This window comes from Bombus vancouverensis, chromosome 5 (genome assembly GCF_051014615.1).
Source record: "Bombus vancouverensis nearcticus chromosome 5, iyBomVanc1_principal, whole genome shotgun sequence".
In the NCBI taxonomy this organism is placed as follows: Eukaryota; Metazoa; Arthropoda; class Insecta; order Hymenoptera; family Apidae; genus Bombus; species Bombus vancouverensis.
The window spans coordinates 9,961,788-9,975,230 of NC_134915.1; the positions used below are offsets into that span (position 1 = coordinate 9,961,788).

Genomic DNA, 13,443 nt, shown 5'->3' on the forward strand with positions numbered 1-13,443 from the left:
CGGTTGACTGATTGGACGGTCCCGAGCCCGGACGTCGAGTCACGCTTGCGAAAAATATTCGCGAATCTAGCTCTTCTCCGCTCGATTCGCCCTGGATGCTGTAACGATCCTCTCTATCTTCTCTCTCTCTCTCTCTCTCTCCTTTTCTCTCTTCTTTTTTTTTCATTCTGTTGGCTTTTTCGTGATGAAAAAAACCCACAGCCGGTCGAATTCGAAACGAAATACGAGGCATACGGACGATGGATGGAATAAAAAGGAAGAACAAGGAACACAGAAACGACGAAGTAGAAAGGGGAGCATTCACAAAAAGCGAGGGAAAATCCATCGATCACGGGAGGCGATGCAAAGACACTCGGGGAGAGACGTACCCGTGGCTCTATCTGGTGAGGATCTCTCATCCGGGGCCGTGTGTCATCTCAATCGTCCGACCGAAAGAATTCCTTCGTGTTGGTGCGCCGTTTCAGCTAATAAAATCATCTGCATCCGGGCCAGAAATTATCTGACGAATTCATCTGCTTATCAAGCAATAAAATGGCCTCTCTCGCGCGTCCACCTCTGCCGATCCTATCTCTTCTCTCCACCTTTCCTCCTGGTCCCTTCCACGTCTCGCGTAGGTGCCTAGACACATCGTGGCGCCATGCCAGCCGAACCTTTTCGGTACGAACACATGTGCTTGCTATACACGCATATACATCCTCCTTTGGTCGTTCTTTCCTTGCTCGATTTTTTATACTGCCCGTTCAATGCTTGGACAGACGCCGTGCGCCTTTACGGGTTCGAGTATCGGGGGCCAGTTTAATAAGGTCCCTATACGTCCCCCCTTGCTCCGTTCTTCCCCGTGATATTTATAATCCCGCAAGGAAACTGTTTTTATAATCTTACATAGAAATCTCGGAGCCTTCGCGAGCTTAGGTGTGCGTCTTCTTTGCCGTTTCGAGATTTTCGACGAAATGCGGTAGCTTTCGCGAAGTTAGTTTCGGAGCGTTGAAGATACTGTGCAGGAAATTTAAAAGAATACGGAACAGAACGCTAAAGATCAGAAGATTAAGGAGGAATATTAATGTTAAGGATGAAAGCATGGGTTGGTATTTAAGGTATTTAGAATTTTACAAGTTAGAGATTTTTAGATTCAATGAGAAAATGCTTAGTCGTATCACGATATAGAAGAAACCGATGTTCCGGTTTCATGGTTGGAGCAGTAAAATTCTCTCGTAAAGGCAGGTATAGGCCGTGCAATAAAAGAAACGTTAATTTCCTCGCGTTAAAGTTATTATTTATTGATACGACGTAATCTCAGGGCCGAGATCAAGGGAGATGCTTAGTCGGCCGATATTCACCCGAAACTGCGCGCCAGTCGGATTCCTCGTCGCATTTTATTATCTCGATCGTTCATAAATTTCGTTACAATACAAGTATAAAGTATCCACCGCCTCCGCGATACGAAAAAGGTCGTCCTCGGGGTCCGGGAGGTATCTTCGCGTGGAGCATTGTCATCGTTCGGGCAACTTTTCAATAATCAATTATACGACGTTAAAATCGTATATTTATGAATTCCTTTTTTCTACGGAACGATGACAAAAACCGAAAGCAAAAGAGAAAAAAAGTAAAACTGATACTCTGATATTAAAGTCTCGATAAAGAGCGAAGTATTCCGTGTTATTTTCGATCGTTTCGTAAATTTCGAAAGAACAGGTGTAGATGATTCAGTACCGACGAATAAACCAGACAATATTCTAATATATCGCATCATCAATATATTTCAGATCTTTGCAAAACAAATATTATAATACGATGCAAGGTATGGGTGGATGAACAAGAGAAGCATTCTCATCCAACAACCTAAGCATATACGTAACGAAAAAGGAAAGAAAGAAAATTATTACAATAATTATTTAAACTCGCTTGGTTCGAGCCGTAGGTGTCTCGTTTCTCTCTCTATATTTACAGCATATCACACATAGAAATTATAGCAGTACAATATTTTACAAATGGAACCATCAGCCCCCGAATTTCTATTAATCTCGCAACGTTTTCGTCCTTATTTCCCGCTCGACGACGCAAACTAAATAATAATGGTCATAATAATAATATATACAACAATAGTACGTCTGTTCGGACGTGACTTCCCTTCTTTCCTTCTTTTTTCCAATTTTCTGTCTCGCAAACCAAGCACGTCGCTCGGTTTTAAAACACCGTTTCGCTTCACTATCAACGTTTTAATTAGACTTAAGCCCGCGAGAAGCGCGTACGATCGGTCGTGCTCGAGGAACAATTAAGCCGGAACCCAGCGAGTCGTTCTTTCGTTTCGCGATTGATAAGTCGGAACACGAACGTGGCTGGAATTACGAGACACGGCGCCGTTGGAAATTGCTTCGACTAATTTGTAACGCCGTGATTGCCGAGACACGATTTTTCGTAGCTAAGAACACATGGCAGTGTCCCCTCTCTCTCTCTCTTAATTTCTTTTTTTCATGTTTTTGTTTATTTCTCGCGTTTACTGCAACGGCCATAGCACTTGGTTTAAGGTTCATTCGTATTTACAATCGCACCTCGCCATCTAGATAGAGGTAACTCTCTGTTTGGTACATCGCAACCCGAATTCTCGACGATTATTACATATACAGTTACGTTCGCGTTTGTAATCGCGTTTAGCATCCGTTAATACGATCGTCTTCCGCTTTTTCTCTTCCTTTATATTCTTGTTGATACAATCGTACTGGTAAATAAATACTAACAACACTCGAAAGTGTGTGTTTTCCTAACTTTGGTCACGAGTGTAGGTAGCATTACCTATCTTACAATCCCATTGTCAAATTTGCGGAACAAGTAACCTTGCCGTACTATTACGAAAAACGATCATCCGCGAATACATAGAGTAGAATTCCATTTATTAAAAGAAGAAAAAGGAATTTACAATTAATAACTCAAATCCGATTAATTGAACTCTCATCCATCGAATTCGTTTATGTAAACGAAGAAAATCATAGGTACTGAAAAAGGATCGACAAACTCCTATTGATTCGAACTTCACTTACATCTAGCAACAAGTTCAAAGGAATAAAGTTCTATTGTAACTTATTTAGCACTTCCTTGTGGTCCTCCATTTCTTCTTCGAATAACAGTTTTCAAAAACTCCGTTTTCCCTCCATCAAACGTGTGATCAAACTCGACTTTGATTGCCGACATCGACTATCGTGTATGTTCGTCGAGGTTGCGTTGGTCTCCCCCGAGCAGTTGCTCATTTAATTAATAGGAATTAATAGGCAGTCGCTTGGTGATGCATCAGCGGGTTGAAGTGGTGCGGTCCAAGATGATGGGGCGGCGGTGGACCCGGCAACGGGCTGTGCTGAGGACCCACAGTTGGTGGCTGACAGACGTACCACTCCGTCAACTCTGGGCCTCTGGTCGAAGGATGACTCGACGGAGGATTGGTCGTGGTCGTTGTCGGGACGACCGGAGGCGGTTGAGGAGACTCGGTGTGTCCGGTCACGGACAAGCTACCCCCGCTGCTAGTGCTCTCTTCACCCTCGCTTTCATAGCCCCCTCCTATTTTGCCTTCGCCCAGGGTCATGCCGTGCACCTGGAAGTAAGAGGCGGAGCTTATTCTTAGGTACTCGCTGGAAATTTCTAGCTAGTAGCGAGCCTACTAGTCGCCCTTCCCAGGGGTAGGAACCGATGAATGTGTAAAAGGTGGTAGAGGGGTGAGAAAGATAGCAGGGGCTGCGTGGTTTGGGAGTTGAAGTTGAAACGAATCCGGCGGAACATCGATCGTGTTTGTTGAAGATTCCTTGAGTTTCTGTTTTCCTGGTATTTATCACATTAAAATTGATATTACGTAGCATTGGTGTCATTTGTTGTGGACTACTTGGGATTTCCTTTTCAATTTCATACATGGTAGCTGCAAAAATGCCGGCTTTCCAGAAATACGTGTACAACTCCCCGATTATTAACTATTGCGAGCGACTTTATCAAGGATGAGGAGGATTAAACGTATAGGTTTGTTTGATAAAGAAACGAGTGGATGAATTCGTAATAGTCCTATGTATTAAAATCAGTATAAGAGTTAGTGTATGCCGGTTGTAATCGTCGCTCGTTCAATGCTACTGTGCCGATCAAAGAAAGGATAATAATACTGTCTATTAGGGAGCACATTCATATATTTATATCGATGGATGTTAAAATCTTAACCTTCTTATGTAACACTGGCTGAAAATTACAAGACAACAATAACAATGCGTCCAGAGTCCAGTTGCCTGTAGACCTTGAAAACCAAAACAATCGTTAGTATTCAAAGGCACAATAATATGGGTCTCTCCTAGATGTGAAATTTTTATGCTCATGTGCCGCTACAAGTATCTTCAAGATTTTGCGTAATGTCTTTGTGATAAACTGCGTGGTAGTTCGAACGTTCTTTTCCTAACTTTTGGGTAGACTCATTTTTCGCCCTTTTGACGATAGAACTACATATCTATCCTTCGGCGATGGTTGAGCCTCTCAATCGATTCTGCGGAGGTGAGAAATCTCGTTCGAGACACATTGTTATATACTTAATATCGCTACTGCTGTTTTTCAAAATTCGATCGATAACAAGTACAGGAATTTCAAAAATTACGCGCGTCATGCAATCCCATATTAGACCTAATGACACAGTTGCATGATACTTGATTGGTTTCGAATGACCTAATTTACGTTTCCACGAGTTAGTAGAATGCACAACGTGAAATATCGAACGTGTACCACAGAAGAAAGCGTAGATAGTCGTATTCGATCGTAGTAAGTTATCGCTTCGGAGATCAAGGGACTATCACGAGCAAAAGGAGTGCGCGTTGGCTAAACCGAAGAAACCGGGATCAGGGAGACGAGGATCAAGTCTTCCGACTCTCTGATTCTTTCTGCCGTCTCTTTCTAGTCCTTCGTTCATAATTCAGTGAGCAAATCTCGACGACTGCCTTCCGCGAATCACGGCCGGCGAAAAGCGTGGAGAAGCGAAAGGTGCTCGCTCCTATCCGACGAACCTATCGCGCACGTATCTCGGGAGTTGCCGTTTTGGACGGTTCTGTTTCTCTTTCCGTCTACTATCTTTCTGTGTGTGCCACAGATAATTTCCTATTAAGATTCCGTAGCCGTTCGTGCATGAACCTTTGCGCGCCTGGATACCCGGCAGCCTTTCTTCCCACAACCGTTTTTTGCCCATTCCAAAGTGTCTACTAGCGTTTCCTAGCGTGAAACGAAATGGCAAACACGATAGGGCCATTCTTCATATACTTTGATACGCGCCTACGTATATGTGTGCAAGATGATATAGGAAAACAATTCGAGACTGAACCGTGGAAATACGGAATCGCGTGAAATGGACGATTAACACCGTTGAGCATTCGTAATTTAATTCCGAAGCAAGGAGTAGTGAGGAAACGGATGTAATTTGGAATGAAATTATAATTCTTCGAAGCAGATATCTAACATTTCGTCGGTATTAATGATTTTGATTAGGAAAATAAGAATTGCTAATCCTTCAAATAATAATTCCTTCGTTTGGAATTTTTCCGTTTCTATTCATGTCAGTGAATTGTATAGTGATTTTTAAATATTTTTCTATTAATAGCGACAAAGGCTACGAAGTATAACAATTATTAAATATTTATTGTAAAATCGTCGATTAAAAGGAAACCTAGTTAGCTCGAGAGAGCTTCCTTGCAATTATCTCAATTTCAAGGCAGAAGCTTCGGCTCAGTTCGCTGACTTTCGGTTGAATTGAACGAGAGAATGATGCACGGTAAAATTCCATAGTTTTATAAATACAACTGAAGAAATGAAACTTAAATAGAAGTTTGTTTCATTTTCTAAATGTTATAGCAGATGATTTACTTTGGATATCTATATGTGTTCGTATATTATATGCATCGTGTGCTCTTTCAATTTTACCATTCAAATGCGTAAACATCCGTAGTTTACTGATAGTAAAGTGGAACGGAGGTCGAATGTTTCACGATTGCAGACGGCGTACCTTCATATGCTTGCGCAACGAACTAGGATGTGTGTAGGACTTGTCGCAGCCGGTAACTCGACAATTGTACGGCTTGTCCGACGTGTGGACGTGACTGTGCTTCTTACGGTCGCTGCTGTTCGCAAACCGCCTCTCGCAGCCTGAGTATTCACACTTAAACGGTTTCTCGCCTGGAAAAAGACAGGAATTAATGACTTGTAATTGTGCTGGCTGCACTCGTGCCTGGCTACGATAATTGAAAACCGCTTCGGAATCACAGGAAACTAACAGCCCGGAATAGAAATGTAATTGCTACATCCTTTCTCTATCAATAACATGTGCAACATCGTACAAATGATTTAAATGTAACGCGAAGGAAATGTCCCTTATACGAAAGATCCTTGTTTATACGACGTTGAGTCTCTATTATTTGAATTACGACCGAGAGTAATTTCAGTTATACAAGTACCAATATTTATTTCTATGAAATTATAAGTAGATTATATGGATATTTGTGCAAATATTTGTTATCTACATAATTATAATATATTATAAAAAAAGACGAAATCTGGGTAAAAAATTATTTTATCTTCCCATAAATGTATAAAAATTCTCATCTTACTTTACGTCTTATCGAAATCTGAATCCAACTTCAGCTAAACTTTCTCGTTACTTTCTCGTTCAAAAAAGGAACAGTTGAAATTCTTATAGATAAATTCTATTATCCGAACTAATAAAAAGTGCTGCAAGGGATACGTAGACTGAATGTCTATCCCATCCGAAAATCATACAATCTGCTTAGTCCGGTCGTTCTGTTCGGATAAACAAGGTCCCACTATAATTTAAAAGGAAATGCAAACAGTATCTGGATACACGATCGTCGAAAGTTTCCAGGGAAACGCAGTTACATTTCTAACCGGAACAGCCTAACTATTCGCAATTACAATTATCAGGAGGCCAAAGAAGGATCTTGAACGAAGTAGGAAGGGGCTGGTGAAACACGGAAACGGGCAACAGGAAAAATATTTTCTCCGGGGCAAAGAGGAAAAGCTCGCGGGCTTCTCGTAGAAGCTACAATAGGCGGCTCGAACGCGATTACATCGTATCGCGGACCGTTTCATCATGATTTCGTGGATATCTTGATGAGCACCGGTGGAACATTCTCTCCGCTGGTGGCTCCTTTTAGCCCGGGGGCGAAGAGAGGCGCAATGATATCGAGAGATAAGCTCCCCTGCACACGAATAGCCGCCGTCGTCGGGGCGCAACGAGACCGTGTGGCGTGACTCTTATTTATTTCCACCGGAAGTTGACTGGAATATATTTTACCGTCGGCTCACACCCCCGCCACCCCCCGCGGCCCCACACGCCGTAGACTCCCTTTTTCCGGGACTTCCTCCTGGCGCTCTCTCGGAGAAGTGCGGAGACGCGAGAACAGGAAGCGCAAACTTGGCGGATTTTTTATGGGGAAAATGGTGGCCAACTTTGCCCTTTTTCGCTTAAGGGAGTCAGGGAGAAAAGGGAACGTCGCACGGATTCAACATCTTAGCCCGTCAACTATAGATACGAAGATTCTCTTTTTTAATATTTTCTGTCTAAAAATATTATTCCAATTTTTTTCTTTTTTAATTGGAAACTATAATCGAGAAGGTCGGAGTTAATAGAAGAATAATAGAGCTTCTGTTGCGACGAGTAGCGTTCGTTTTCTTCATTATGAAACGTTACGTAACGTGCGTTCCTCTTTGTAATTGTGCGAGAAAAATTGATATATTTACTTGGAATTAATTTTCACCGATGGAAACCAACGAGTAGCGCGATCATACGTGTTAATTCTGAAATCTTCGCCGGAATCTGTCCGGATCCTAGAAACGTACGGGAGTTAACGTCAAAACGTAATTAGAATAATAAACGTATGTTCGTATTTCATATTTTTGAATAATTCACCGACTGGTTGCACGATGGCAAATCGCGAAATTCATTTTTCCAGCGTGGTATCGCGAGGAAAGTCTGGACGTTGGGCGCGAATAGGTACAAAGAAGCATGGTGGGTTTTCGCGTACATGCCGGTGAACGTCGTTATTCATCTCACGTGTGAAAAGCGCGATAACATTGCCATGTTACAGTGACGTATCGCCGCGACACAGATTATATTTAAATCGCTCGGACGTGGAGTGCGGGTACTTATGGCAGCGGCGTCATAAGAAGGCGTCTTAAATATTTATGAAGCTGGAAAGATAGCGGTACGCGCGAGCGCGCGCGTTCTCCCTGTGTCGCCGCCTTATCTGACGTTTCACATGCCTCAAACTCCCTCGACTTGCCACCATCGGTGAGATTTCAACGTTGTTTGCAATTTGCGGACGATATACGTGTACGCTCGATACGCTGCGAACCGTATCGAGAAACTTCATTAAAGAAAATGTACGATTACTGTTCGAGATTTCGTTTATCAGCTTGAAAATTTCTGTAGGAAAAAGAAAGTAGAATAACTTTAGTACTACGTACTTTTTTTATTCAATTATATTTAAAAGACAGTATTTTTGACTCTGGTACCACCACATTGTTCAGAACTTTCTATTTCTCTGTTTTTACAAGTTTTATATTTCAATTGCTGATAGTTTTAACACTTAGTCAACCGAATATGGAGATCTCCCCTCTGTAAAGTACATCGCTGCGTGATCGAACGGGGAGATCTCCCTTTTTGATTTTTGCAGCGCGTTTTCATTTTTTTTTTCGTTATTATCAGTTAGTTATTGTTTACCTGGAATTGTTCCCAATTAATTGCATCACTTTTATAAAGTACAGTACGTACTAAAATACACCAATCTAGTGGCATTCAAATTAATTAAAGAGTTACACTATCAGTTCTGACTAAATAAAGTTATAATGGAACGATACCACATTGTAAAAAATATTAATTTTACTTCTTTTTTTACAAAGGAGTTTATTTAGTCCAGAAAATACAGATTTTAAGTACATTATTCACAATAAACATGAACTTTTGTAATGGTATGTTAGGCAAAGGTACCGATACGCGGCGGTACGACGTAGTCATGCTGTATTATGTGTCGGCGCTTTACATTTTCTGTTGTATGATGCAGTTTTTGGATTTCAGCCTCTGGGGGGCGGAGCTTTTTTTTTATTTTTTTTCTGTCCTGAAAAACTTGGTCGCAAAGCAGGACGCTTCGTAAAAAATATTAATATTAAGTAACTAATGATTTACACGAACTATATTATACTCCATTACTTGTTTCCGTTGAAACTAAATTGAAATTATTCTCAACTAGATACAATGAATTTCGTTTCACACTCTTTTTCCTCTCTTTCCACTCTTTTTCTATCGCAGTTACTTTTTCCATAGTTGCAAATATTGAACTTGTTTCATTCGTATTATTAAAGAAATTTGTAAACTTGCTTCATAAAACTGTTATAAATTTTACATCCGACCGATGATATTGGCAATTTTCGATTTCGATGGTTTACGAGACAAGAGTAGGTCGCTTCGTTCCGCCCGATTCATCGCGAATGGATCTCCACCCACAGATTCGCACCTACTCGAGAAACCCTTCTCGGGGGCCAATCGAGAAAGACAGAGTGAAAGGGACGAGGGTTCCGAGGTGCCAACGACGCTCGGTTTATCCCTGGCCCGCACGTATAAAAGGAGAATGTATCCCTGAGTTTCTGTGGCGCGCTCCTTCCAAAAACGGGACGATTAATAACTTTTCAAATCTGTCCCCGGCAGGGTCGTGAGCCCGCCGGGACCGCTTCGGTAGCGAGCGCGTTGGCAAATAAATAGCAGATAAATAAAAGCTCGCGTCTCTCCTACGTCGTGCATTCTGTCGTGCGCGCACAGGGTTGCGTGTGCAGATGGCAACAATATGCCGTGAAATATTGCCCCCGTTGGTCGTGTGCGGGGTTCTGTACGCGTGTGCGTGCCTCGTCCAATAGGAAGAGACCTCGATACACGCCCGATCCCGTGGCTACGTGTCTCTCCTTTTTACCTCTCTTCGCGAGACACTGAGATCCAAACGTAAGGGAGAAACGAACAAGACAGTTGCAGTAAGCTTGGAGAATTCTGGCTAAACATTAATATCGTGACGATTGCAATGAAAGGGGTGGCTTCTTGAATCTCAATACAAGAGCGATTGCAAGTAATTTGCTTAGTTGTTAAGTAATTGGCTAGTTGATATCGGAAGATGGGAATTTCATTTGAATCGCTTAGTCTTGATGCGTTCTGCTTTTTTTCCAGTACGAAATATGTTATATGATTCAATTCAGAGACGTGAAATTTCTAATTAGTTATACGGTATTCGATATAGAAATCAATTCATCATTTTACGCATAACTTCCTGTATGCTTGCGATGCGTTCTTTCCTTTTCGGAAATAATACAATAAAATATGTCTGAAGTGCGTGTCTTGTTCTTCCATTTTTAAATTGGGATAAAAATGAAACCAAATAACTAATCGATACAATTTTCATGTTAAGTTAAAGGTGGAAGTCCAAACAACAAGAAAGCAATATAACTTAGGTGCTTTGAGCACGTTGACAAAACAAAGGAATGTGCTAAGACCAGCTATTGATAAAATCCGCAATCACTTAGTTGCCAACTCAATCATTCTCAAATTACGATGCATCTTCCTTTAGACGAGAGGCGTGAATCAGTTTTCCGCATTGACATGTCAATTCTAGCCTTTTCGACCTTAGATTTCCTAGTTAGTATCTGTAGGCTCTATCAACGATCAGAGTTTGATCTGTTAACAGAAAAATACTCTATATAATGTGACTCATATTGGCATTCGTACAAAGAGACGAAGAACACGGGTACATTCACGAAAGTGCATTGTACGAGAGGGAAGAGTAACGCGAAAGAGTAAGCTTGCACAGGGGACACGCAGACGCGTATACATAAAGTGGAGATTCATGGTGCAGTGGGTTATACACAGTGTATCGTGGCTGAGGCAAGAGGGAGACCCAAAGAGCAGTTCCCGAAGGGCAGTGTAGGCACCGTGTTATGACTTTCAGAATGGGGAGGCACAATGGCCCAGATCCGCGCCGGATAAAATAGTTATTATAATCGTTTTGGCTACGGCCAGTATCGAACACAGCTGAGTGAGCGAAAAAGAAAGGAAATGTGCACGCGTGTGCGTTTTCAATTCGTATACGAGAGCCGATGCAACGCGGATTTCGAGATTCACGATGCACCCACGTCCCGAATCCAGATAGTCTCCAAAGAGAGCAGCTTGACGTAGAAATGACTGGATCAGAAAAAATACCGATGCCAATCGGAGCTTGACTCGAAACGAGCTGAATCCCATCCGCGCCACTGTGTTTGTAGAACTTGTTATTCAAGATGAAGATTCTTAACTTGTAATCGGAGGAACACGATGGTCCAACATCGCCGAAGATGGTAAAAACTCTCTTCGGGGATGTTAACGATCTCTTGGTTGTTCTAAGAATTTTTTTAATCCGCATGCCCTTAAACCAGATGTTGCTACAATTATAAAATTAAAAATCAATCTCCTAAGGTATAAATTTTTCTTTCGTTGAGTACGATAGTAAGAAGGATTAAATTCGTTGTGCTAAAAAAACAATAAATTTGTAAAGGATATATTATACGCGTAAAAATCAATGATTTAAATAATCGACTGAACTAAAACGAATCTATTCTTGTCTATATTAAGCGAAGGACGTGCTAACTTACTCCGTTAACGGATTAAGTATCTTTTTTCGCTATTTAAGAAGAACACTGAAAAGTGCAGGTGGAAGATGAGATTTGCGTTTAAAAGAAACTCATAGATCTCTCGTTGGAATAGAATATAGCACCGGAAGATTTACAGCAGATACACTTCCGTTTCGGCGAAGACTTGAGCATTCCGTCGTTCTTTCGTCGGCACGGTTCACACCTTGAAGAAGCAGCCTGGTATAAAGGCAATCTAGAATTCTATTTTTCTTGGAACGCTTCTTAGTGGAAAAACTCATTGAACTGCAGTTTTCGGAAAATCTCCGGAGTGATATATAGGCGTACACCATTGTACAGCTTTCAAACTGTCTTCTTTCTTTTTTTTCCTTTGACCATCGAAGGATAATGGATGATTTTTCGCGACCATTATGTTGGAAGAGGACACCGGGTCCTAGGTCAGCGGACATTGTTACAAGGCGTAGCAGAAAACCAAGCCCTGCTCGCTCGTTTTTCAAGGCCTTTCCACTACACTCCCCCTTCATACTCTCTCTCGCCCATCCCCTATTTTCGAAAGGTTGTCATGTGGATAATTTTCTTGTTATTCGTTCGGTATTAGTGAAAACCGAGAAATTATCTCTGTATTTTCTGTATTTCGATCGCTTCTTTCTGCCACATAAGATCCACGAAAAGTCGATGGGATCGGTTTCGGAGGATCGATCTTGCCACGGATTAGGACCCATGAGATATTGGATCTAGATAAAATCCATGAAGGCCCGCGTTTTGTAAATTGATTGCGCCGTACCCTCGTCTCTTCTTCTTCTTTCCCTCTTTCTCCTCTCTCCATTTTCGTTCCTTGAAACTTCTCCACCAGCCTTCCAATGAGATTTCTGTCCTCGTGGCGAAAGTCTGGAGATCGAGACGCGCAGATACAGAGAAGCAAAAGAGACTGGAAGAGATCGCGCGCGGTTATGATCGATGAGCTTTCCGTGGCGGGATAAAAGCAGGATCGAAACGTGAACGTCGCGATTTAATGAAAGCCGCACGAAACTCTCGGACACCCAGCTGCCGTTTCTCTCTCGGGTTGGAATTAGAATCGAGATCGTGATCGGATAATCATTGCGGAGCCGAAAATGGAAGTGTCTAGTACGCGCGATTCATTGCATCATGATTCCCGTTTACGTTTCACGATGCCCTGGCCTCGTGCACGGTTGCACTCGTGCGTGTTCGCCTGAACTTCTCCCTGGTCTTCTTTCGCGTTTCTACTGTCAGTCCGTAGAACGCGTCGCGTGTCGTAACCTTCTACTGGCATTTCGATATCTTCGTGGACGTTTAACGAACGTGCTTCGTGCACCTTTCAAGACGTTATCGACGTGTTCGATGAACTTCGTTCACAGTGTAGACTTCTTTGTTCTCTGCAATTATATTACAAATGTAAATCCCGAGATTACAAAGTGACGTGTGAAAAAATGTTTCAGGATAAATATATCAATCTTGTAGCATACAGTATAGCATAACAGGATAAAATATTATAGCCTTTATCTGTATGAACCTCTTTTAATGCTAAGAAGCTGAATATTTTAGCATTCTGCGAACTGTTCGTTACTGGAAAAGACGAAAAATTGCTTTGGAAAGTGATAGCAAACGTGACCCATAAATAATAGTAAAACGTTTAAAAAGAAACAGAGGGTATTTTTAATGGAATCTTATATAATTCCATAAGGAACATATTATCGTTAAATTTCTTTTAAATTTCACCATGGACTTCTCAAACAGCCAAATACATCA

At 41.7% G+C, this 13,443-nt stretch overlaps 1 protein-coding gene and 1 long non-coding RNA gene across 2 annotated transcripts in view; one reads left to right on the forward strand and one right to left on the reverse strand.

Annotated features, from left to right (window-relative positions):
- LOC143302713 (uncharacterized) overlaps nt 1-13,443 on the forward strand; it is a 113,725-nt gene that overhangs the window by 40,638 nt on the left and 59,644 nt on the right. The window lies entirely within an intron of this gene.
- Nucleotides 1,754-13,443, reverse strand: part of LOC117160924 (zinc finger protein ZIC 1) — a 38,538-nt gene continuing 26,848 nt past the window's right edge. Inside the window, exons 2-3 of the mRNA XM_033342028.2 lie at nt 6,005-6,174; nt 1,754-3,580 (exon numbers count right to left, since the gene is read on the reverse strand). Of these exons, the coding sequence (XP_033197919.1) occupies nt 3,257-3,580; nt 6,005-6,174 (494 nt within the window). The 3' untranslated portion in view covers nt 1,754-3,256. The remainder of the gene's footprint in view (nt 3,581-6,004; nt 6,175-13,443) is intronic.